At 42.8% G+C, this 25,740-nt stretch overlaps 3 protein-coding genes across 6 annotated transcripts; 2 read left to right on the top strand and 1 right to left on the bottom strand.

The window, feature by feature from the left end:
- Positions 1-1,086: 1,086 nt before the first annotated feature.
- LOC139573629 (solute carrier family 22 member 13-like) lies at positions 1,087-11,357 on the bottom strand. Of its 2 annotated transcripts, XM_071397301.1 has the most exons (12): positions 10,723-11,357; positions 7,928-7,980; positions 7,587-7,848; positions 3,777-3,880; positions 3,543-3,697; positions 3,201-3,369; positions 2,707-2,827; positions 2,476-2,570; positions 2,084-2,298; positions 1,793-1,901; positions 1,441-1,650; positions 1,087-1,333 (listed from the first exon to the last, which is right to left on the bottom strand). In XM_071397301.1, exons 3-12 carry the CDS (start codon positions 7,830-7,832, stop codon positions 1,255-1,257), a joined length of 1,503 nt encoding a protein of 500 aa, XP_071253402.1. In that variant the 5' UTR covers positions 7,833-7,848; positions 7,928-7,980; positions 10,723-11,357; the 3' UTR covers positions 1,087-1,254. The 2 variants fall into 2 exon arrangements, with proteins under 2 accessions (XP_071253402.1, XP_071253401.1); XM_071397300.1 differs by having other exon boundaries at positions 7,587-7,980.
- Positions 11,358-11,588: 231 nt separating this feature from the next.
- On the top strand, positions 11,589-18,643 carry LOC139573631 (protein DEK-like). Of its 3 annotated transcripts, none has more exons than XM_071397303.1 (12): positions 11,589-11,723; positions 12,522-12,685; positions 12,913-13,011; positions 13,268-13,377; positions 13,502-13,596; positions 15,768-15,888; positions 16,026-16,328; positions 16,514-16,693; positions 16,905-17,004; positions 17,112-17,254; positions 17,346-17,414; positions 17,610-18,643. In XM_071397303.1, the coding sequence occupies exons 2-12, from the start codon at positions 12,550-12,552 to the stop codon at positions 17,619-17,621; spliced, it is 1,368 nt and encodes a 455-aa protein (XP_071253404.1). In that variant the 5' UTR covers positions 11,589-11,723; positions 12,522-12,549; the 3' UTR covers positions 17,622-18,643. The 3 variants fall into 3 exon arrangements, with proteins under 3 accessions (XP_071253404.1, XP_071253406.1, XP_071253405.1); XM_071397304.1 differs by having other exon boundaries at positions 11,711-12,003; XM_071397305.1 differs by lacking the exon at positions 12,522-12,685 and having other exon boundaries at positions 11,649-11,723.
- Positions 18,644-20,254: 1,611 nt separating this feature from the next.
- On the top strand, positions 20,255-25,651 carry LOC139573630 (succinate-semialdehyde dehydrogenase, mitochondrial-like). The gene is made up of 10 exons (XM_071397302.1): positions 20,255-20,745; positions 21,663-21,746; positions 21,851-22,021; positions 22,156-22,272; positions 22,383-22,526; positions 22,672-22,815; positions 22,954-23,112; positions 23,236-23,399; positions 23,650-23,708; positions 23,865-25,651. The coding sequence occupies exons 1-10, from the start codon at positions 20,464-20,466 to the stop codon at positions 24,074-24,076; spliced, it is 1,536 nt and encodes a 511-aa protein (XP_071253403.1). The 5' UTR covers positions 20,255-20,463; the 3' UTR covers positions 24,077-25,651.
- The last annotated feature ends 89 nt before the right edge of the window (positions 25,652-25,740 follow it).

The following is a 25,740-nucleotide window of genomic DNA, read 5'->3' as shown; positions in this document are numbered from 1 at the left end:
TAGTGGACCTCAAATAGTTTATCAGTTTTAGCTTACTGAAAGCTCTCTCGCCACTAGCAACAGTCACAGGCAGTGTGCAAAATATATGTAAAGCAATGCACACTTCTCCAAAAATGCTTTGCAGCTGCATCTTCCAAATTGCATTCAGGAGACCAAGAGGGGACAAGATAGGGGTGAAAGTGGCAGCATATACAGTGTTCAGGTGTCTTACTTCATTTTGAAACTCAGGTGTAAGATCTCTGGAATACTTCATAAATCTGTGGTTGGCACACAGAAGGGACTTTATCCTCACTAAACTGCCAAACTTTCAGAACAGCAGAGAATTCTTCTACAATTTTTTCAGTGGTGTGGAACCTAGTGTCAAAGTCACTTATGATGTTGCCATAGCAGTAAAAAAAACACTGTGTTCCGAAACACCGTTGCTGCACTGTCCTGAGCTGTCTCCTCTTGAGAGGTCTCCTCGTGGAATCTCTTCCTTTTCCTCTGGCGGCTGTGTTCCTTGCTAAATTGAGGTGCAACATCCATTTGCGTAGAAATCAGTGTTGCCTCAGACAGCAGAGACTCCCATCCATCTCTAAGAGCCTGCATCTCTTCCTTTAAGGCTCTGATATTGGCTGCCTCTGTGTCATCAGAGATTTTTCCTGTCGTTAATACATTGCAGTACCTATGTCATTCAACACAATGCTGCCCATCTCCTTCAGTTGGGAGTCGGGCTGGTTCAGGGGTATGGGGATGGGGAGACAGGGCTGCTGAGCCTGAAGCTGCATCTGTTGGGCCTGGCACCAGGCAGGGGCAAGTGATTTAGTATGAATAGCTTGCTAAAAGTTTGCCTGCATTGATTATATGTCGGCTAAAACATCTCTGGATGTTTACTTTTTAACAAAAACAAGAAAATTAAAAGAAACCGCAAGTTTTATTAGTACATTGTAAATCAAATATTATATTAATGACAATAGGTTAATAATTTAATATAGAATTTATTTTACCTAATGTTCAACAAAAAAAATGAGGGCCCCTCAGTCACAGGCCCGTAGAATCATCCAACCCACCCCCTCCCCATATGGCACCCCCGATCACCAAGATTAATATTGTGATAGGCCCATTTTATTTTATTCACAACATCAATCATTTTGTATTATTCATTCATTTAAACAAATAATTAGTCCCAAATGGGTGGTATCATTTACAAAAAATAAGAGATATTTTAGAGTAATATCTAACTCACACCTCCAGAGAGTATGGACCAGACAGTGATCAGAATTTTGAGCTCCTCAATTCAGTTGGTTTCTCCTCCTCATCAAGTCCGTTTTCAATAGTCCCGCTCTCTGATGTTCTAAGATCAACAAGTAAAAATCAATAAGTATGGTGCTTGCTTCAATTCACATACTTCACAATTCAAATATAGACAGCTAAAATGTCGAAAACAGAGGGGTTACTCACATTGTCTTCTCCACGAGTGGGTCTATGTAGTCTTGGAGCTCAGTGTTGAGGGTCTCTGGCAGTAGAAAGCACAGCCCCCCGCCGATGAAGGGCAGGAGGCCACAGATGAGCATGGGCAGGGCCTGGTGGTACACCTCTAGCAGATGCATCAGAGGGGCCAGGATGCCCGCCCCACGGGCACACATGGAGTTCAGACCCACACCATTCTGTCTGCAAGGAAGACATGAAGAAGGACATTGCAATAAATGTATCCAAAAGTGGATGAGGAGAAAATTTGACATGTATACACAGTATGAAGAATGAGGATATTATTCTGCTGTAATAAACAGTATACATTGGGAATGTAACTAACCTTACAACGGTGGGATAGAGCTCAGCAGTATATACATAGACAATAGTGAAGGAGGCTGCTATAGCAAACTTTCCAGTCACTGCAATGACTGTCACCAATACTGGAAGGTCTAAGGGTCAAAATAAGACAGAAATAAGTACCACCAACAGGTATGTTTCAGAATATAACGCCAACTACACCAAGTTCAGGGAAATTTGACAAAGATAAAACATTTGAATGCTACACACTATAAACCCAGATAGGGTAGATGGTTGAGCATTTGCATAACTGGAAACAGCCTTCGGTAGTCACCTTCAGGAATAGCAAGAATTAGGAGACAAGCTGCTCCACCAAAGAAGAGAGTGCCTGCCTGACAGAGCCTCCTGCCCAGGCGCTCCAGGAGGGTGTAGCAGCCCAGGCGAGAAAGAATCTCTGCCAGGCCAAAGATGAACTGGGTCAGGTAGATGTCCAGGCCAAAATGGCCCACGTTAAGACTCACGCCGAAGTAGACCAGGCTGGTCACAAACCTGCCCCAAGGGAGAGTGGAAAAAACAGCTTGTAAAAACAAGATGGGGCATGAAGAAATGCACGCCATGAAGGAATGGACTACAATTGTTGTGAATTAATGCATTTAAACAGTATTTTGAATATTGATCATAACAGATGTTAAGTTTGTATTTAGCTAAGTCATTGGTCACACAAACCAGATGTAGCTCATGGTGAGAGCACGTTTCCTCAGGTTGGGTATCTTGAAGAGGTCCATCATACTGCCCGTTGTAGACGTGTTCTCAGCCTCCAGCTAGAAGAAGATGCAACTAAATAATCTATACCACAAATGCAACTTCATATTATATATATATATATATATTTTTTTTTACATGTTTACATTCTGTATCCCCAAAGTAAATTTATTCCAGTAAGGATGGTTAAATCACCATGTCGAGTAATGACTGGGGGACCTCTCTCCTGTTGACCGCAGCTGCCCTCTGGAGCTCCTGCCTGGCCTCATTCTGCCTGCCTTGAGTTAGTAGCCAACGGGCCGACTCTGGGAGAATCCTAGCGTGTACACACCCACACCCACACAATATTGGTCTACAAATCCCCCAAAAATGTGTGGTCATCCAAATATCCCTTCCAAAGAGGTAACTACACAATACATAAATAAGCCTTTGCTTTGATGAGAGGACAAACTCATCCACATAAAAATCAAACCTTACATCAGTATCTGGGGGCAATTTAATCGTTCCTTCCCTCCACCCGCTGCCCACGCACAAGCCACCATAAGGTATGAAGGTCAGGCTCCCCATAAGGTATGAAGGTCAGGCTCACCATAAGGTATGAAGGTCAGGCTCACCAGAAGGTATGAAGGTCAGGCTCACCAGAAGGTATGAAGGTCAGGCTCACCAGAAGGTATGAAATTCAGGCTCACCAGAAGTAGACAGCCAGTAGGAGGACGGGGCTGGAAAGCACCAGCTGCAGGGCCCTCCAGTTGCGGACCCCGTAGGCGATCCACGGCAGCAACATCAGCCCCACGGCATAGAAACATTGTGAGATGATGGTGAAGAGGGCCCGCTTAGATGTACTGGTCCACTCAGCCCCTTCCAAATAGGAAAATAACTATCACACACTACAATGGTTTGGGGCTGTCAGCTCACCCAATAGTCAAACACTGTTTGATGATTGTAGACAGTACAAGGTGTTATATTTTGGCTAATTGAGATTAGAGATTGGAGTTTATGTGGTAAGAGACAACCTGGGAGTATTGCCCCACCTAGCACAAATGTGTTCATGGCAATGCCTGATATTGTCATGCCGACCACGAACCGAAGGCTAATGTAGACATAGATGTTGGGGGAGAAGGCAGCGGCCACTCCAAACAGCAATTGGAAGAGCAGGGAAACGAGGATGGCGAAGCGACGACCAAACCTGCGGGGGTATTTCACATTTTTGGGGTGACCTCTTCACTAAACTTGTGACAATTTAAAAAGTGGGTTGTGTGTTTTACCTGTCTGCCATAGGTCCAAACACCAGGGACCCTATTAGGAGGCCGGTCATGTAGATGGACTGTGATGCGTCACTCACACCTTTGTTGTCACACACCAGGTTAAACTGATGAGAGGGAAAGGAAAGAGGAGAGAATTTAGTTGCCTTTGATGATAAGGAAATGGATTGCTTCTTTTCATAATAAAAGCAACATATATGCCTAATCTCACAATATATCAGATACAGTGCATTCGGAAAGTATTCAGACCCTTTGACTTTTTCCCAAAAATGTTACGTTACAGCCTTATTCTAAAATGGATTAAATCGTTTTTCCCCCCTCATCAATCTACACACAATACCCCATAATGACGAAGCAAAACAGGTTTTTATAAAAATACATAACTGAAATATCACATCTACATAAGTATTCAGACCCATTACTCAGTACTTTGTTGAAGCACCTTAGGCAGCGATTACAGCCTCGAGTCTTCTTGGGGATGACGCTACAAGCTTGGCACACCTGTATTTTCTCCCATTCTTCTCTGCAGATCCTCTCAAGCTCTGTCAGGTTGGGATGGGATGCACAGCTATTTTCAGGTCTCTCCAGAGATGTTAGATCAGGTTCAAGTCCGGGCTCTGACTGGGACCTCTCAAGGCCATTCAGAGACTTGTCCCGAAGCCACTCCTGCGTTGTCTTGGCTGTGTGCTTAGGGTCATTGTCCTGTTGGAAGGTGAACCTTCACCCCAGTATGAGGTCCTGCGCGCCCTGGAGCAGGTTTTCATCAAGGAACTCTCTGTACTTTGCTCTGTTCAGCTTCCCTCGATCCTGACCAGTCTCGTAGTCCCTGCCGCTGAAAAACATCCCCAAAACAGGATGCTAACACCACCATGCTTCACCGTCGGGATGGTGCCAGGTTTCCTCCAGATGTGACGCTTGGCATTCAGGCCAAAGAGTTCAATCTTGGTTTCAGACTAGAGAATCGTGTTTCTCATGGTCTGAGAGTCTTTAGGTGCCTTTTGGCAAACTCCAAGCAGGCTGTCATGCCTTTTACTGAGGAGTGGCTTCCATCTGGCCACTCTACCATAAAGGCCTGATTGTTGGAGTGCTGCAGAGATGGTTGTCCTTCTGGAGAGATGGTTGTCCTTCTGGAAGGTTCTCCCATCTCCACAGAGGAACTCTGGAGCTCTGTCAGAGTGACCATCGGGTTCTTGGTCACCTCCCTGACCAAGGCCCTTCTCCCTCGATTGCTCAGTTTGGCCGGACTGCCAGCTCTAGGAAGAGTCTTGGTGGTTCCAAACTTCTTCCATTTAGGAATGATGGAGGCCACTGTGTTCTTAGGGACCTTCAATGCTGCAGACATTTTTTGGTAACCTTCCCCAGATCTGTGCCTCGACACAATCCTGTCTCTGCGCTCTAAGGACAATTCCTTCGACCTCATGACTTGGTTTTTGCTCTGACATGCACTGTCAACTGTGGGACCTTATATAGACCGGTGTGTGCCTTTCCAAATCATGTCCAATCAATTGAATTTACCACAGGTGGACTCCAATCAAGTTGGAGAAACATCACAAGGAATATCAATGGAAACAGTATGCATTTGAGCTCAATTTTGAGTCTCATAGCAAAGGGTCTGAATAGTTATGTAAATAAGGTATCTGTTTTTAATTTTTTATTAAAATAAAAATTAACTGTTTTCGCTTTGTCATTATCAGGTATTGTGTGTAGATTGATGAGGATTTATCTGATTTAATCAATTTTAGAATAAGGCTGTAATGTAACAATGTGGAAAAGGTCAAGGGGTCTGAAAACTTTCCGAATGCACTGTATCTGTGGATATAAAAGTGAATAAAGGTTGAAAACAAGACCTAAGCATTGACTTCATGAACAAGTCAAGGCCATTCTTACATAACTAAGGTATAACTCTGATATACAGTTGAAGTCGGAAGTTTACACACACCTTAGCCAAATACATTTAAACTCAGTTTTTCACAATTCTTGACATTTAATCCCAGTAAAAATTCCCTGTCTTAGACCAGTTAGGATCACCAAATTATTTTAAGAATGTGAAATGTCAGAATAATAGTAGAGAGAATTATTTATTTCAGCTTTTATATTTTTCATCACATTCCCAGTGGGTCAGAAGTTTACATACACTCAATTAGTATTTGGTAGAATTGTCTTTGTTTAACTTGGGTAAAACGTTTTGGGTAGCCTTCCACAAGCTTCCCACAATAAGTTGGGTGAATTTTGGCCCATTCCTCCTGACAAAGCTGGTGTAACGGAGTCAGATTTGTAGGCCTCCTTGCTCGCACATGCTTTTTCAGTTCTGCCCACACATTTTCTATAGGATTGAGGTCAGGGCGTTGTGATGGCCACTCCAATACCTTGACTTTGTTGTCCTTAAGCCATTTTGCCACAACTTTGGAAGCATGCTTGGGGTCATTGTCCATTTGGAAGACCCATTTGCGACCAAGCTTTAACTTCCTGACTGATGTCTTGAGATGTTGCTTCAAGATATCCACATAATTTTCTTTCCCCATGATGCCATCTATTTTGTGAAGTGCACCAGTCCCTCCTGCAGCAAAGCACCCCCATAACATGATGCTGCCACCCCCATGCTTCACGGTTGGGATGGTGTTCTGCGGCTTGCAAGCTTCACACTTTTTCCTCCAAACATAACGATGGTCATTATGGCCAAACAGTTCTAGTTTTGTTTCATCAGACCAGAGGACATTTCTCCAAAAAGTACAATCTTTGTCCCCATGTGTAGTTGCAAACTGTAGTCTGGCTTTTTTATGACGGTTTTGGAGCAGTGGCTTCTTCCTTGTTGAGTGGCCTTTCAGGTTATGTCGATATAGGACTCGTTTTACTGTGGATATAGATACTTTTGTACCTGTTTCCTCCAGCATCTTCACAAGGTCCTTTGCTGTTGTTCTGGGATTCATTTGCACCTTTCGCACCAAAGTACGTTCATCTCTAGGAGACAGAACGTGTCTCCTTCCTGAGCGGTATGATGGCTGCATGGTCCCATGGTGTTTATACTTGCATACTATTGTTTGTACAGATGAACGTGGTACCTTCAGGCATTTGGAAAATGCTCCCAAGGATGAACCAGACTTGTGGAGGTCTACAATGTTTTTTCTCTGAGGTCTTGGCTGATTTCTTTTGATTTTCCCAAGATGTCAAGCAAAGAGACACTGAGTTTGAAGGTAAACCTTGTAATATATCCACAGGTACACCTCCAATTGACTCAAATGATGTAAATTAGCCTAACAGAAGCTTTTAAAGCCATGACATAATTTTCTGGAATTTTTCAAGCTGTTTAAAGGCAGAGTCAACTTAGTGTATGTAAACTTCTGACCCGCTGGAATTGTGATAGTGATTTATAAGTGAAATAATCTGTCTGTAAACAATTGTTGGAATAATGACTTGTGTCATGCACATAGTAGATGTCCTAACCGACTTGCCAAAACTATAGCTTGTGAACAAGAAATTTGTGGAGTGGTTGAAAAACGACTTTTAATGACCTAAGTGTATGTAAAGTGTATGTAAAGTGTATGACCTAAGTGTATGTAAACTTCCGAGTTCAACTTTATATACAACAAGTGCCTTCAAGGGACACAGATTTAAAACACAGAACATAGTGATTGATGTCTAAACTTTTAGGAGAAAATTAGGGACATTATAAAAACTATTGTCAAGCTGCCAAATCAAATAGCGTAAACAGAACCAAACTAACTTGGGCTATCTGCACAAAACTGAACTTCTCAACAGGTAGTGCATAGAGTTAAATAGGAGTTGGGGTAATGCAATGATTGCGCTCATCCCTACCTCTGTCACCAGAGTGGGGTTTCCTTGGGGTGTGTCGTAAACCCACCCATCTGTACAATATATGGTGCTGTTGATTCCTTGCTCTTGAATTGTTTCCAAGTCCAAGTCCACCGGTGTGAACATACGACAGCTCTCATATTCCCCAACATCATTCATTGGAAGTGTGAGATTTTTCTGTTGGTCATAGGTCAATTTGGGTCCACGGGCGAGTATCCAGTCGGTGTTGCAGTGGTGAGGAAAATTCATACCTGTGAAAACTTGGCTGAACATGTGAAAGGCCATGAATATGTTGGGTATCGATATTGCCAACAACAGGCGATTTTGAAACGCTCCAAACTCACCAACTACTGGGAGTATCTTTCCGAATGCAACCATTCTCTTCTCGCCTGGGGTCCTGCATGGAAGACATTGGAAAATGAATCCAAGAAAGCCTACCACTTTTGTAAAATAGGGGCTACCTACCTAAAACTATTAAGGATTCTTTGACCAGTGGTACCCCTTTAGGATAACCCTTTTTGGTTCCAGGTAGAAAGGTTGGTTCCAGGTAGAAAGGTCAAGGAACCAAAAAAGGTTCTCCTACAGGGACATCCAAATGATAATTCATGGTTATATATTTTATTTAAGGTTTATTTTTGAATTGTACACATTGTCAGCTAAAAGCTGAATTGCAGCATACATACGCCTATGTAAGTAAGTAAATAAAAAAATATGATATGCAGTATACAGTACAATATTACAGTTAAGCAGCACTAAGCAGTCTCACAAAGGCATAGGGATGTTGTAATATCTGTCAATCTGAGTAGGGGGAAGGTTCAGATTGTGATTGGATCGGGTAGATCTGCCACTGAATTGGCCTTTCTTCTGAGGTAGCCATTTGTTGTAATCCTGGGATTTTGCAAGCTTCTGGGCAAAGGATCTGCAGAGATGGGTGCGACCGGACTCCAAGCCCAGGTCATTGCATGCAGGAGGTGTATGGTGCCCATGATGATTTTGTTTGAATGTCGTTGGATGTTCTCAAGTTGGTTGTGTTGGTGGGCTGTGAGACCTGGGTGCCATACTGGAGCGGCGTACTCTAGCACTAGATGGACAAAGCAGGTGTAGAATGTCAGAAGGTCTTCTGGGAGGAAGGTTGAAGTGGCGATGATGGTTCTTCATGAAGAGCCTTCGGTTTCCTTTTGTGGTAATGTCGGAGATGTGTATGTCCCATTTTAGGTTGGCTTGGAGTGTAACACCAAGCACTTTGGTGCTGGACACAACCTCAAGTGTGTGGCCGGAGATGTATAATGGAGGAAGGTGTCTTGATTCTATGAGGTTCGGGTCATCCACAAAGGCCTAGGAGTTGGATAGGGTACCCTCTGATTTTTATTTTATTTATGCAACCTTTATTTAACTAGGCAAGTCAGTTAAGAACAAATTCTTATTTACAATGACGGCCTACCAAAAAGGCCTTCTGCGGGGACGGGGGCTGGGATTTTTTTTTTAAATACACACACACATAGGACAAAACACATATCACGACAAGATACAACACAACACTACATAAAGAGAGACCTATGACAACATAACAAGGCAGCAACACAAGACAACACAGCATGGTAGCAACACAAAACATGGTACAAACATTACTGGGCACAGACAACAGCACAAAGGGCAAGAAGGTAGAGACAACAATACATCACGCAAAGCAGTCACAACTGTCAGTAAGAGTGTCCATGATTGAGTCTTTGAATGAAGAGATTGAGATAAAACTGTCTAGTTTGAGTGTTCGTTGCAGCTCGTTCCAGTCGCTAGCTGCAGTGAACTGAAAAGAGGAGTCACCCAGGGATGTGTGTGCTTTGGGGACCTTTAACAGAATGTGACTGGCAATAGATGATATCTCAGATAGGGGGGAGTGAGGCCTAAGAGGGTTTTATGGGTCTTGTGACGGGTATACAGAGATGATCAGTTTACAGAGGAGTATAGAGTGCAGTGATGTGCAGTGATGGCCGAATGGTAAAGAACATCTAGCCGTTCGAGAGCACCCTTACCTGCGCCATTGACGTGAGCCACGAATACAATTGGACCAAGCCGTGTGCCCTGGGGGAGGCCACAGGAGAATTCTTGGGCCTGGGATAGAGTCTCATGGGATCTTGTAACCTGGCTACGCCGGAATGGATGTTTCAAATTCATGGCATGATCTGTGGTCGGACAGATAATTGCAAAAGGTGTTTCATTGCAATTGCGTGATCCACAAGATCAAAGGCCTTGCAGTAGTCTGTCAGGACCCATGTGCTGGAGGTGCCTCTGGTGTCTGCTGTTCTGTACAGGCAGTGGGTGGTTGAGCGTCCCTTGAGGCAGCCAAACTGTTGTTTGGAGATGTTCTTTTGAATATCCTGTGTTGCCCATTCAGCAACAAAACCTTCACACAGAAGGGGCGTGAGCGAGATGGGCCGTAGCTGGTCAATCCTCGGTGGATCACTCTTCAGCAGGAGGACTATTGTCTCCTTCCATTGATGTGGACCCACTCCTTCAAACAGGGAGGTGTTGAAGAAGTCAGTCAGGTGGGTGGATATTGCAACAGCAACTTCCCTGATGAGTCTGCCACTGATGAGGTCAGGACCTGGGGCTTTTCTGGTTGGAACGGAGAGTAGTTTCCTGTGCATTTCCCATGGTTCAACAGTAGGGAGTGGCATAGCTGACAAAAATGCAGGTAGGTCTGACAGGTTTAGTGTAGGTAATGATGTGGTGACAGATGAAAACTTGGCATTTATAGCATTGGCAATGGCAGAATGGTTGTCTGGGTCGAGCCTGTCAACTTTGATGGAGATTTTTACTCCTGGTCAGAGATTTATTTTGATGGTACCTGCTTTTTGCTAACCATAACGAGTGTAGCATAAAGAGTGAACAGTGCATCAAAGATGCAGAATTTTCTTTAAAAAGGTCAAATATGTTATTTCCAGTCACATAAATAAACCTATATTTTAACCCCAGAAAGCAACCTGGCCTTTGATTAATACACTCAGCTTATTATTACTGACCATCAAGTCGACCTAAAATAGTCAGTCTAGTGTGGGATAGAAAAAAATCACATTCTGAAAAAGCACTAATATTGTGAAATAGCCCAAATGCAAGTCGTGTCATCAAGTTTAAGGCCTACCTTTACCAGGTGAGTCCCTTGCCTGGCCCCCGCTATTTTGCCTGCGCAACAGGGTAAAGGTGGTAGCAGCACAAAGTACTGTACAGTGTAGTTAACTGATGAATTGACGTGGCAAAATGTTAACTCTTGAGGGAGTTCTATTATCCTGAGCCGCGTAGCAACGGTCAATGGCCCGTGACGCGAACGGGCAAAAGTGGTGAGGGATGAGCGCCAGTTTCAACTCGAACAGTAATCTGCGCCAATAGATCATGTTGTCAACAAGGTAGCATGATGCATCGTCCAGAAACATAAACACATCTATTTTCCATAAAATATGTATTCGAATTTTCAAACTACTTTTCAGTGGGAAGGCAGATAAAGCGTTTTTATCAAAAACAATCAATTTTGCATGTAAAAAACAACACAATGTACTCATTACTCCATGTGCTTATGGCCGGTTCAAAACAACTGTGAACTCGAAAAAAAATACAAGGTCGAATCATGACGTCAGTGATATTCAAATCGGAAAGTCTGAGCTCTTGAAAGAGGTCCGAGTTCCCGAGTTGGAATTCTGAGTTGGCTGACTATTCAAATGATTTTTCCCAGTTAGAGTGCGTTTTTTTCGTTCCGAGTAACCAGTTCTTTTTAACGCGCATTTGTAGCCGACTTCGCTGCGGACTTTGACGGGTCACCCGGCTGACGCCCGGGAGGCAGCTCAGTTCCAAAGCGAATGCAATCACCCGTCACCCGCTATAAACTCCTCCCGCAGGGGTAACTCGGGCCAGATAATCAAATCCCCTCATTGAGTGTATTATCCAATCGATCAATAAAACCAGGGAAATACTGACGTTGGATGTTAGATTAGTCCTAATTGGCTCATTTCTAATATTGTGTGGTTTAGTTTAGTCATGGTCGACTAATTTCTAATGTTGTGTGGTACGTCATCTAAATGATTGCCATTGCCGCCCACACTGCAACAAACCCGCCATTTGGAACCTAATCCAATCCTGTTTGATAACAAGGTAAAGTATTGAATATATTGGCATACTGTAATAGTTGGCTATAGATTTCCAATGAGCCAGAATGGTCATATTAAGTATCATTGTAGTGATAAAACAAATTTCAGAAGTTAGACGCATTCAGTAACTAAAAATAACTGGATGGCTGCTACGTTGACAAGAAGACTGAGCTAACCGCGGTAGCTAGCCAAGTCAGGCAGCATCAGCGGGAACGTATTGACTTTACTAGCTAGCTATCTCGTTGATAGGTTTCTACCTAACACCGTCATTGTCAATAAAACGGGTTAGTAAATATCTAGATAGCTAGCTAGTTTTCAGTCTGTGTGGTGGTAAACTTTGATACATGGCGTATAGTTGGCTAGCTAGCTAACGTTAACGTTAGCTCTCTGTGTTCAAAACAAACCTGCGCGCCAAATCATGTCTGCGGGCGCCACACTGCAAAAAGTTAAACACCACAAGATTGAATGTAACTTACTGTTGTAGCTGGCTAGCCATGTATACTTATAATGACAACTATCTGGTGGTGGGTAAATTGTGATTGATTGTAATTTTAACTAGCTAACGTTAGTTTTTGTTGTATTGTTTGGGCTTGCTAACCCCTTAACATCTTAACTTAGCTTAACTATCTAACAATGTTCTCAGACATGACATTGTCAAGTCCGATGGAAAGTTGTTGACTAGCTAACGTTAGCTTAATGTTTTTAGTTATATTATTCGCATAAAAAGGAGGGACTATAGTCAGGTGCTTCTCCAGGGATATCTGGCTAAACTGATGGTGGAACTACTTTCTTCCCAAAACAGGGCAGCAAATGTTACAAAGTGCACTGACATGACTGAAACAATGGATGAAAAGATGGAGGTTTGTCCCCTGTCAGATGAGTTAGAGAAAGAACCAAAGGTTGAATACCTGGCGGACTCACCAGAAAAGGCCCGAAAACCACGGAATGAAATGAGTAGAGACATAAGTATGATAAGTCAATGATGTTTATGAACCCGTTTTGCTCAAAATAGGCCTACACTGTTAATTTATAGTTCAGTACAGGTATCTAGCTAGTTATCATCCTTCCTTTACCTTCCTCAGCTTTGCATGGGTCCAACTTGTTAGTTATTGCATGCACGGAGGCCTGGTTTGCTACAGTTGATGAAGCCAGCAGCACTGAATTATATTTGACCTGTTATGTTCTTCTTGCAGCTCTATCTCAAATAGTTGAAGGGAAGAGGGAGAAAAAGATGGTGCAAAGACTTGATTTCCAGGTTGCAAAACCTGCAAAGGTGCTGAAAGTTGAAAATGGTAAGATGGAGCATCCTCAGACATGCCTATCACCAAAGGCTATAGATGTGCACAGAGAACTTTTCCAAAGTTTTGTTGACATGAGACAGAATGAAGCCTGTAAATAAGTTCTCATCAGTCTCGTAGTCTATTGGGATGCAACGGTATCATGTACCAGCCCCGCTGGGATCCCATATAATGCTTCCTCCACCATTTTGCCCTCAGTAGTCAGCTCATTATTTAACAGTACAACCCTAATGTTTTCACTCCCTCTCAGGTGGCGGAGATAAATTAGGAGACATTGCGAGAGTGAACCACCACCTCGGAAAGCTGAAGGTTCCAGATCTGAAACCGCTTCATACAATTCTCTTTGATATGCCAGGTAAGGTAAGTGTATCTTACACTTTTTTTAAAGGCTGAGTAATGTCACAATGGACACCCCTGTGTGGGTAAAACAACACTAGAGTTGTTGTTGTTAGTCGGTTGTCATTATTGGTGGTTCTTTCCTCAGATTGCCACAATGAGGAAAAATATGCGGCTGTTCAATGGCTTCCCGTTCGAGGTTGACAGTGATCCCTATATAAAGAAGAAGGAGAGGATGATGAAGTAAGAAGGAGAGGGTTGCGCAGTTAGGACTTGTGAAACAACAGTAGTAGCGTTTATACCGTACCAGTCAAAAGTTTGGACACCTAGTCATTCAAGTTTTTAATTTTTATTTTATTTTCTAATAGTGAATACATCAACTATAAAATAACACATATGGAATCATGTAGTAACCAAGAAAGTGTTAAACAAATCAAAATATATTTGAGATTCTTCAAAGTAGCCACCCTTTGCCTTGATGATAGCTTTGCACACTCTTGGCTTTCTCTCAACCAGCTTCATGAGGTAGTCACCTGGAATGCATTTCAATTAACAGGTGTGCCTTGTTAAAAGTTCATTTGTGGAATTTCTTTCCTTAATGCTTTTGAGCTAATCATTTGTGTTGTGACAAGGTAGGGGTGGTATACAGAAGATAGCCCTATTTGGTAAAAGACCAAGTCCATATTATGGCAAGAACAGCTCAAATAAGCAAAGAGAATCAACAGTCCATCAAGAACTTTGAAAGTTTCTTCAAGTGCAGTTGCAAAAGCCATCAAGCGCTATCATGAAACTGTCTCTCATGAGGACCACCACAGGAAAGGAAGTTCCAGAGTTACCTCTGCTGCAGAGGATAAGTTCATTAGAGTTAACTACACCTGAGACATTTTGCCCAAATAAATGCTTCACAGACTTCAAGTAACAGACACACCTCAACATAAACTGTTCAGAGGAGACTGCGTGAATCAGGCCTTCATGGTCCAATTGCTGCAAAGAAACCACTACTAAAGGACACCAATAAGAAGAGACTAGCTTGGGCCAAGAAACACAAGCAATGGACATTAGACCAGTGGAAATCTGTCCTTTGGTCTGATGAGTCCAAATTTGAGATTTTTGGCGCCAACCGCTGTGTCTTTGTGAGACGCAGAGTAGGTGAACGGATAATCTCCGCATGTGTGGTTCCCACCTTGAAGCATGGAGGTGTGAGGGTGCTCTGCTGGTGACACTGTCTGTGATTCAAGGTGCACTTAACCAGCATAGCTACCACAGAATTCTGCAGCGATACGCCATCCCATCTGGTTTGGGCTTAGTGGCACTATCATTTGTTTTTCAACAGGACAATGACCTCCAGGCTGTGTAAGGGTTATTTGACCAAGGAGGAGAGTGGTGGAGTGCTGGATCAGATGACCTGGCCTCCACAATCACTTGACCTCAACCCAATCTAAGATGGTTTGGCATGAGTTGGACCGCAGAGTGAAGGGAAGCAGCCAACAAGTGCTCAGCATATGTAGGAACTCCTTCAAGACTGTTGGAAATGCATTCCAGGTGAAGCTGGTTGAGAGAATGCCTTAACAGCTTTGCACTCTCTTGGCAAAGGGTGGCTACTTTGAAGAATCTCAAATATATTTTGATTTGTTTAACACTTTCTTTGGTTACTACATGCTTCCATATGTGTTATTTCATAGTTTTGATGTCTTCACTATTATTTTACAATGTAGAAAATAGTAAAAAATAAAGAAAAACCCTTGAATGAGTAGGTGTACAGACTTTTGACTGGTACTGTATATATTTTTTTACCTTTATCAGGGAATCATACTGAGACCAAGGTGTCTTTTACAGATGAGTCCTGAATTAAATAAATGACAGCAAATACAAACGTCAAAATATAAATGCAAGCAGAAAGAAACACGGTCATTAGAAATTAACATTCATCAGTAAAAAGGTCCTCAATCAGCTTTTTGAATTGCACTAGAGGCACCAACACATCCAGTTTTAGAACATTTTGAAGATTGTTCCACAAGGTGCAAGAACTAAAAGCTGATTTACCCAACTCAGTAGGGACCAAAGGAATTTCCAGAGTTAACCATCCCTGAGACAGGTTCAGGTAACTTGTGTCTAAAGTTGAGTAATTATGTTTGGTACAGTGGACTTTTTGTTTATAAATGAAAACGGCAATGTATCAACCTACGTAACTTGACATCAGAGGGCCAACTAACTTTCTGGTAGAGAATGAAGTGATGAGTACTAAAATTGTCGCCTGTAATAAAGCGCAGTGTGCTATGATAAACTGCATCGAACGGCTTTAATGAAGTAACATGTTTAAACATTATCTGAACTATTGTTGTGGATCAAACGTACTCTATTATTGCACAATAAACAAGCAAACTAATGACTAGTATTTGTGTGCTCTGATTCAGGATAACATGCGTACGGTTGAGGACCATCTGTAAAGTGTTGGACCTGGAGAAGGGTGGAAACCAGTCAGTCCTCATCGACAGGATCATAACTTTCCTCATGAGTCCCAGAATATCAGGAAAGGTGAGTTAAAGGTCTTCTTTATTTTTCAAAAAAACTGTCCTCAACAGTTTTCATGTAGTGACTGCTCTTTAGCTAGATACACATTTCTTGAGTTTGTTGTCTTGTCAAACCGAATACAAAATCCTTCCCATCTGCAGCCTGTTATCTCAAAGAAGAAGAAGTCTAAGAAGAATATCTCAACCAAAGACTCTAAGAGCAAGACCAAGGCTAAGGCCAGGAGTACATCCAGCAGTCCCCGGAAGGTCAAAGCAGAGAGCAAGTCCAAAGCCATCGTCACTGATTCTAGCAGTGATGAGGATGATGACGACGACGACGAAGAGCAAGGAGTCACAGTAGAACAAGACGAGTCAGACGCCGAAAAGAAGAGCTGGAAAGCGGGAAAGCGGGAAAAGGTGACGACCGATGAAGATACCGATGATTCTGAAGACTACGGCGATGAGGTGAGCAGAACTGAAATGTTGTAATGTAAACTGATAGGTATTGTCCATTGGAAATGTATTTTCCCCTATTTGGTCTTGGACAATACTAGTGGCACTATATAAATATTCTAGAATTGTAAAAGGGAACGGTCAACCTGTTCTGTCACTCAAAGATTAACCACAGTCCCTTCTCTCCTACCAATCAGGATCCCAAGTCAAATCCAGCAGCCAAGGGCAAGAGAACACCTGCCAAGAAGCGCGCGCAACCAGCAAAGAAGGCAGCTCCTGCCAAAAAGAAAACGAAAGACTCCGACCAGTCTGAGTCTGATTCAGACAAGGATGATGAGGATGAGGATGAGAAAGACAGCGAGAGTGAAGTTGAGAAGGTGAGATTCTTCTGTCAATCTGTCTCTGATTCTGGATTTGCTCAACTCACAGCAAGTCTTGTGAATACAAAAGTCAACAGTTTGTGTTTGTGTTCATATTTGTATGTAATTATGTAACAGATCATGTCTATAATATCTCGATAGGGTTTTTACCCATTTGTCTTTTTATCTTGAACCAATGGAATTAACTCATGGATTGACTTGTCCTCAGCCAAAAAATAAACCGTCAGCTAAGAGGGCAGCACTGGCTAAGACCAAGAAAGCAGACAGCAGCAGTAACAAACAGAAAAAGACTGCCAACAAGGGCAATGGTAAGAATCTGTAGATGTACTTTTATAGCACGTTTCATACGTCATTGGCAACCTGTAGCCTAATGCTTATTGTTATGTTTTTCTCTGCTTGTTTCCCTAAATGGCAGCACTCGACAGCTCGGACGACGATGAGCCGTTGATCAAGATGATCAAGAAGCCTCCTACAGATGAGCAGCTAAAGGAGACGGTGAAGAGGCTGCTGAAAGACGCCAACCTGGAGGAGATGACCATGAAGAAGATCTGCCAGAAAGTATGTTTGCTTCTCAAATATCTGATTTGATATCACAATGTTGGTTGGTTTACCTGTAAAAGTCTCTAACGCAACAACTTCTCTGTCCCAGGTGTACGACACATACCCAGAGTATGACCTGACCAGCAGAAAGGACTATGTCAAGCAGACAGTAAAAACGGTGAGTTACTTGTCCTCCCTTGGTGTTCTGGAATATCAGCACTGTGCTTGCCTTATCGACTACTCAAGTCTGTCAATGTCATTACCCCCCCCCCCCCCCCCCCCAAAAAAATGTGTGTGAATGCTTTTCAATTATGTTTTATCTGTTGGCAGACTGATTTCTTTGTATAACCATCTGTTTTGTTGTTCTTTGCAGCTGATTTCCTAAAGAACATGGAAAAAGACACAAACAGTCCTTGTGACAAATAACTGTGAATGTTCCAATGCTGGAAAAGGATAATCAAAAGAATGTGCCTATCTTCCTAGAACTGCTCAAACGCCCAGTTTTACTTCGTTGTGTTTGTTTTTATTTAAATCCTAATGTTTTTATGTTTCCATATTCTGTAATTTCCAACTTGATTGCGCACTTCTCTTAGGTCATATGTAACATGTTACTTAAGGCTTATGCATTTGAGTCATTGCTTGTTAATAATCTGTGCTTTGTTAATACACTTAACTTTACAGTTTTTCTACTGATCCCAAGCAGAGGGTGTTAGGCTAAACGAACAGTGTTTTAGAGATTCAAGGTTGGTCACTATAAATGGAAACATGTCCTCAGGCAATGCATGAATTCACACACTGTTGATTTTAAATGTATTTCCTGAATTGACCAGTCAAAATGGAATAAGGGCTCTCTATAGCTATCCTTTGCCTTCTGTGGAGGATTTCAAATCTTTCCCTCTGTGGTTTTGATGCACATAAAACAGCCTTATAGCAACAAGGCTGGGGTGTATTCACTAGGAACCAAAAGGGGAGGGCCCTACTGGAATTTGACCAATAGAAACTCTGTTTTTAGTAAGCACGCGTTTTCTGTTGCAAAACATTTTGGACTAATAATGCCACTCCTTTTCCATTCTCCCTAGACATTTTGTGTGAAATTGTTTTGCATGGCAAGCTGTTCAATTGAGTTTGGAAAAGTATTTATTGTCATGGTCAAGTCTTCAAACATATATTCCTTGATTGCATTTATAAGACTTTTATATGTAAATGTTTACATTTTGTTAATCATTCCCCTTTGATGAGATCCTGTTTTAGTCCTTATTTTGTCTCTGTATGCAGTACAGGATTCTGATTTATGTAGTCACCTTGCTCAATGAAGAGTTGGATCTTTTTAGGCAATGTACCTTTGACAAAGTAAGTCATTGAATGAAAATGTTCTGCATATAAATTTTCATCAGATTTTTGAACTAACACTTGTCTATCTAGTGTTTTGCTAAAGCCAAGACACTCATTACTAAGGTGGTAAACAGTTATGATATTGGCCCTGTTACAGCGCATCAAAACCATAATGTCATGTAAATTGTGCCTGCCAGATTGAGCTACAAACAATATTGGTCAGTACTATCTGGAATCCTTGGGATGTTCCTAAGTACCCATTTTACATTTAAAGTTCAATGGGGCTGAGGAATGTCTCAAGGATCCTGGATAGCAGGGACTAAATAATATTGGCTGTGTTCAAGAGGATCAAAACAGTATTATAAACTGGGTGGTTCGATCCCTGAATGCTGATTGACTGACAGCTGTGGCATATCAGACCGTATACCACGGGTATGACAAAACATTTGTTTTTACTGCTCTAATTGTGTTGGTAATCAGTTTATAATAGCAATAAGGCACCTCGGTGGTTTGTGGTATATTGCCAATATACCTCGGCTAAGGGCTGTGTCCAGGCACTCCTCGTTGCGCCTAAGAACAGCTGTTAGCTGCGGTATATTGGCCATATACCACAACTCTGGCCATATTGCTTAAATGTATCATTGGTAAATTGTGACTGACTATTAATAATGAGTCATTATTTATGATGCAAGGTAATTTGTAGATCATTAGTTGTCAGTCTGCTGAAATGTCGAACAAGCCCATTGAGCAGTTAATACAATGTGATTTATAGATTCGCCTTTAAAGTCGGCTTGCGGCTGAACGTTGACAGATTAAGACTACTAATGATGCAACGTACACATGCCTACATTTCAGGGAAGCTGGTTATAGTTTGCGGGCTCTTATTGGACGCAAGAGAAGATATCCGAGCGTGTGCATTGGCCAACTAAACACAACAATGGCGATGGGAAAGACAGACGATGTAACGCTGTAACAAACTATCGATACCTTCGCTTATTTCATAATTATAACTAGCCTAGTATCTTAGATACTGTCTTTGTATTGAAGCACTTGCAGTCAATACGAAGAATACATGTATTGTAAGAAATTGTATAAGATACTGGTAACTTGTTTTAACCACTTCTCAACATAAGCTATAACTTGGCACAACATCCACCCATCCCCCACTATACCCCCACTTTTGTACCTTGTTAAGTAACCACAGACCCACATACTCAACCCTCCCCCATGAATAGGACTCTGTTAAAACAGAGGCATATACATTATGCTCAAGGATGAGACTATAAGACAATGAACTGTGGGAAGGGCCAATGGAAACGTCGACATCAGGCCGAACAGGATTACCCACGACCCAGATCGACCAATCGGAAGGCCAGACTTCAAGATCAACCTACTTTGCTAGTTGTCTATATAATCTGTATGTACTGTGTGGAGCGGCCTCTTCTCCGACGATTTCATAAGAATCTGACAGAAAGGGGCCGTGCACGTTTTTGCCTGATATCTTTACACTTGAATAAAACGGCCTTATTATAAAATTATCCACCTCGTCCTATTGTCTCTACTTGATCTCCTGTCTCCTGTAAACGTTTTATCAACAGTAGCTACACATTTGGTTGCTTTCGATAATGACAATTGTGTTTACAATGTATCTATTTTGAGCGAAGGAACACACGAATTATGGTTTTAGTCAGTAATGTATTGCGTGCATGTGCGTGCGTGCATGTGCATGATCACGTGTTTAATGCGACCGCCTTCAAGACTGGTTCAAACTCGTATCTATCCACGGACGACAACCTTATTGAAATTCACCAGTCACTGAAGCAGTTTTGCTTTGACTGACAGAGCGAGACAGCATTCCACTTGAAACCTCTTGTGGACAAAGCTATTCTCGTGCTATGGGTAGTTTCTGTCTCCTAAGAAGTCGGTGTCTCCCCCGCCAGGTCGGCCTACCATTGGTCATGCATCGGCAATACAGCCTCGATATTTCCGCTCAGCTTCTCCGAACGCAGGGCTATGTGAACGGGCAATGGATCAATGCTCCCTCTACCTTCCCAGTGCTGGACCCAGCGACGGGGGAAGAGATTGCGAAAGTCGCCGACTGCGGTCCAGCAGAAGCTAAACTAGCTGTCGACGCAGCCTACAAGGCATTCTACTCCTGGAAGCAACACACAGCGAAGGTATTCCTCTACTTTAATTATGCTGAAATACAGTTGACTTGACAGTTGACGATCCGCAATTCTGTGAATAACATCTTGATATTTTTTTTCCTTCATCAGTACCACCGCTTTCCCCACATTTCCTAGTTGCATGAAATCAACAGTGTGACAGCTGCTTTCCCTAACTATTGTGACTGGCATGCATGTTAGGCAGAATATAATAACCTAATAGAGACAGTCAAAGTGCACAATTACATATATATTACAAGCATCATAGCCTATACCCCAGGGTTCATTGTTTTGGGGCCTGTACTGTAGTGTACGCTCAATAATAGCCTGGCCCGCAAAGTAGCCACTCCAGGTTGCAGGGCTGTTTTTTTACTGTCTGTGAGTGATTATGCAATTATTAAGCCAACTCACTCACTGCCATATTAATACTCCACTAAGCGTACATCACTAAGCAGGGAGCCTTGAGAGAATATCAAAGTGACTCCAACATCTTATACTGTAGCTTGGGGAGATTCCTGTTCACGACAGTTTTGTCTTTGATCTGGTAAAGATGGCCTCATTGTTCTGGTTTTCTGTCCATGCAGCCAACAAACAACCCCTCCCCTTCTTTGTACCCCCCCCCCCCCCCTTTCCGACTCTCTGTCCCATTTTCGTCTTGCAAATAAATGCTCTGCTGCTATGCATGTGAAGCAATGCTTCTGTGCGAGAGGGACTGAGTGAGTGGAAAGGCAACAACCAGAGGCACCACTCACCATCAACACCTCATACACTTTCAATACACAGCACACATTGTTGCATCAAGTTCCATCTCTGTTATCAGGAGCTGCTAGTTCCAGGGAGCGCTAGTAAGACCAGACGGTGTCCTCCAGATTCTTGTGGATCATGCAACTTACTGATTCCATAATCTGATTTAATGTTTTCTTCCTTAGGAAAGAAGTGTCCTTCTACGGAAATGGTACGATCTGTTGACGTTGAACAAGGAGGACCTTGCTAAGCTGATCACCTTTGAGTGTGTGAGTATTGTTTTGCTGGATGCAAAAGGGGTGCTGTCCTGTCCGTGTAATGATTTGTATTTCGTTCTGAGTTGTAAACCACTTGTGTGTTCTGCACCTCTTAGGGTAAGCCCATGAAGGAGTCCCTGGGGGAGATTGCTTACGCTGCTGGCTTCTTGGAATGGTTCTCTGAGGAGGCGCGCCGTGTCTACGGGGATGTTGTGCCCTCGGCTGCCAAGGACCGTAAGATCCTTCTGCTCAAACAACCTGTGGGTGTGGCCTCAATCATCACTCCGGTGAGCTGTAATGCTTCATCCATCTACTATATGTCAGGGATGTCCAACTTAGGTCCTGGAGAGCTAAAATTATGTAATGCTTTTCACTTCCTGCAGAACACCTAATCTAGCCTATTTCCCCCCCCCCCCCACAGTGGAACTTCCCCAGTGCTATGATCACCAGGAAAGTGGGTGCTGCCCTGGCCGCGGGCTGCACCGTCGTGGTGAAACCTGCCGAGGACACACCCCTCTCTGCCCTGGCGCTCGCTGAGGTCAGTGCTTCCGTTTCCACAACCACACTCACTGTGTACTGTGGCTGGGTCCCAAATAGTGATACACTTCATTTGTCTAATTCATATGTTTACTTTTTGTGTGTGTAAAGCTGGCAAGTCAGGCCGGGATCCCTGCGGGGGTGTTTAACGTGGTTCCCTGCTCCAGAGAGAAGACCCCCTCTGTTGGGATGGTCCTCTGCACAGACCCCCTGGTGGGGAAGGTCTCCTTCACTGGATCCACTGCCACTGGAAAGGTATGGACACTGATCTAGAATGGCTTCAGAGTTAGCTTAATCAATCCTGAAAATGCAATATACATTTCATGTTAGTCTTAAATCTTCTAGGTGGATAATTTTTCTATGAAAAGGCCTGTGATCTTCCTGATAACTCCATCCTCAGATTCTCTTGAAGCACGCTGCCGACACCATCAAGAGGGTTTCAATGGAGCTGGGTGGCCATGCCCCCTTCATTGTGTTTGACAGTGCGGATGTGGACAAGGCTGTGGCGGGAGCCATGAACTCCAAGTTCAGGAACTCAGGACAGGTACTGAAATAAATAATTTTGTGTCTACTGTACTGGGGGATACTGTGAAATGCACCATATCGAAATGTTGCGTGTCATTCTAGTCTTAAGTCGTGGCCTAACCTCCATGTCCCTCAATGTGCCCTTTGACCCCTGTAGACATGTGTCTGCTCCAACCGTTTCCTGGTCCAGAGTAGGATCCACGATCGCTTCATAGAGAAGTTGGGGAAGGCCATGGACGCAGAGCTCCGTCTGGGCCACGGCTCTGACCCAAACACCACCCAGGGACCCCTCATCAATGTCCGTGCCTCTGAGAAGGTAACCTGGTTCCTTCTGTCAAGTGGGTGTTTGTATTATAGCTATACTATAACTATTATCTGCATGATATTGTTTATATTCTGATATGTTACATAACCTTAATATATCCTATGTCTCTCCCAGGTGGAGCACCAGGTGATGGATGCAGTGTCGCGGGGGGCCAAGGTGCTAAGGGGGGGGAAGCGTCTGGACGGCTCGTTCCATCAGCCCACTCTGCTGGTTGATGTCACTACAGACATGCTGTGTACCAGAGAGGAAACCTTCGGTCCTCTCCTGCCTGTCATCAGGTCAGTGGAGCTAGGAGAGATCAGACAACTCAATCACAATTGAAGAGAGTCCCCCCCCCCCCCTTAAAAGATTTAGATGCACTATTGTAAAGTGGCTGTTCCACTGGATGTCATAAGGTGAATGCACCAATTTGTAAGTCGCTCTGGATAAGAGCGTCTGCTAAATGACTTAAATGTAAATGTAAATGTAAGAGTGGATGGATGCTAAAATGGAAGCTAACTCAAGTTGTTTGTCTTTTCCTTATGACAGGTTTAGCACAGAGGAGGAAGCACTTGCCATTGCCAATGCATCTCATGTGGGTTTAGCAGGTGAGCTAAACATTATTGTATGCACCTTGCTGTCATGTCTGAAAACCCCTCAAACCTATAATAATAATTATTTGACAGAGCCAGTCTGATTTACTGATTCTATTACTATATCTCAAAATCTGAGTTTCATTCAACTACGCTCTGCTACCCCCCCAGGGTACTTCTTCTCCCAGGACGTCAGTCAGATCTGGCGTGTGGCGGAGAATCTGGAGGTAGGCATGGTGGGGGTGAACGAGGGTCTCCTCTCCACCCCAGAGGCCTCCTTCGGCGGGGTCAAACAATCAGGCCTGGGCCGTGAGGGCTCCAAGTATGGCATTGAGGAGTACCTGGACGTCAAGTACATGTGCTTTGGAGGGCTAACCCCCTGAGGGAACACTACCCCCCCCCAAACTCCGGGACTTCCCCAAGTAGGAAGCGATGATTTTGGGAAAAGGGAGGATTCTTATGCTCTAGTAACAGTTACTTACTCATATTTAACATAAAAAACAACAACAATAATGGATGACAATCGTCAAATATGATTCCTTCACAAATTATTGTGAGTCTGATCCGCATCCTCATTGAGAGCCTTCATCACTCTGCCGAGAAATCCATGTTACATGGTTTCCCTCTCCTTATCCTCTCTGACCACTGGTCTATAAGAACTGGTGAAGGGAAAGCAATATGGTGACAACCCAAACCAGTTATCCATGTTAGTTAAAATGAGAGTTAAAGACCTAGTGCAGTCAACATGAATTTTCTGTTTTTTATATATATATTTCCACACTGAGGTTGAATCAATTTTGTGAAAAGGGTGATCATGCCCTTTTTAGTTTAACAGCTGTTTGGAAAGACCGCCTGAAGTTTTTGCCTGCCTGGTGACATCACCAGATGGTAAATTGGTTAATAGACCAATAAGAAAGAGTTCCAAACCTCTCTGCCAATAACCACTCATTTTCAGTTTCCCCCTCCTCACTCAGGCCACTCCCAGCCAATCTTAGCAAAATTCTTGTTTGAGAAATTGCTCTTTGCTAAGAAGCTATTTTTGTAAGTTTTGTTTTCAATTAAAATGTTCAAAATCACAGTAAGGTACTTACTTGTTACCCAGATATTATTTGATGTTGAGATAAAAATGGCTGCATTGGAACTTTAAGTGTAGCCCCTTAAAGAGGATAGGAAGCCACAATAGTATTTGGACACAACCCCATAGACGTCTCCAACCTGTGGGATCCCATAACGATTTGGACCTTTAGGGCTGAATCATATGTTGAGATACAAATTAACAAATGTGTGTTCTCAATGTAGGATTGGGCCCTTAATGAGAAGCACTATATAACTTGAAGCCTAGCATAGAGTTGGGTAGATTTAATAAGCACATCATTTGCAAATACTGAGATTATTAATATGCACAAGAGACTTAATCTGTTTTTAATAGGAAGATTATTTATAATTTGGCTATTTTCTAGAAAAAGGAGCTTGGCTGTATCCAGATGCCAGTTGTATTACATATGTCACTTGATAATAGTGTGGTGAAATTGTGAATGACACTATTTTGGTAACCGTTGAGGAATAGCTTTTTTGGGCTAAGCAGTTAGAATGAAATGTACTGTGTAACATCCTCTGTAAATAGTTTTAACTGTCCTAACTACTAAACCTATTGTAGACCATGCCACTACATTAGTACAGGTTATGTTGTCGTTGGTAACTATTCTTCCCACATACAATATATTATCCAGTAGAGCTGCCTTTGATATTCAGACAGTTTGTACCACCTATGTGCTGTATCTGAACCTGCAATGTAAATGTTGTAGTGTTCTCTGAAACTGAAGTAATGTCTCTTGCCAAACTTTGTCAAACAAGTGCCGTTTGAATAATTTTACCAATTCTGTTTTCTGGTTGTGACACTCATTGTAAATATTAATGGAGTACTTCAGAAAATGTAAAATAAATGACTGTGTTACTTTGTTTGTCAAACAGTATCAATTGGTTTACGTTAGATCAGTGTTTCCCAACTCTGGTCCTCCAGTACCCCCAACAGTACACACTTATGTTG

Source organism: Salvelinus alpinus, chromosome 4 (genome assembly GCF_045679555.1).
Source record: "Salvelinus alpinus chromosome 4, SLU_Salpinus.1, whole genome shotgun sequence".
Lineage (NCBI taxonomy): Eukaryota > Metazoa > Chordata > Actinopteri > Salmoniformes > Salmonidae > Salvelinus > Salvelinus alpinus.
The sequence above is the reverse complement of the archived record's forward strand: the minus strand, read 5'-3'. Positions and strand labels throughout refer to the sequence as shown.

Coding starts and splice junctions, on each gene's coding strand:
- LOC139573631 (XM_071397303.1), top strand. CDS start 12,550: ATGACTGAAACAATGGATGAAAAGATGGAGGTTTGTCCCCTGTCAGAT. Junction 13,012..13,267: donor GGTGCTGAAAGTTGAAAATG/GTAAGATGGAGC, acceptor ACTCCCTCTCAG/GTGGCGGAGATAAATTAGGA. Junction 13,378..13,501: donor TCTTTGATATGCCAGGTAAG/GTAAGTGTATCT, acceptor TTCTTTCCTCAG/ATTGCCACAATGAGGAAAAA.
- LOC139573630 (XM_071397302.1), top strand. CDS start 20,464: ATGGGTAGTTTCTGTCTCCTAAGAAGTCGGTGTCTCCCCCGCCAGGTC. Junction 20,746..21,662: donor GGAAGCAACACACAGCGAAG/GTATTCCTCTAC, acceptor TTTCTTCCTTAG/GAAAGAAGTGTCCTTCTACG. Junction 22,527..22,671: donor GATCCACTGCCACTGGAAAG/GTATGGACACTG, acceptor CTCCATCCTCAG/ATTCTCTTGAAGCACGCTGC.
- LOC139573629 (XM_071397300.1), bottom strand. CDS start 7,961: ATGGTTGCATTCGGAAAGATACTCCCAGTAGTTGGTGAGTTTGGAGCG. Junction 3,881..7,586: donor ACCCCACTCTGGTGACAGAG/GTAGGGATGAGC, acceptor CCCTCTCATCAG/TTTAACCTGGTGTGTGACAA. Junction 1,334..1,440: donor CCACTCGTGGAGAAGACAAT/GTGAGTAACCCC, acceptor TGTTGATCTTAG/AACATCAGAGAGCGGGACTA.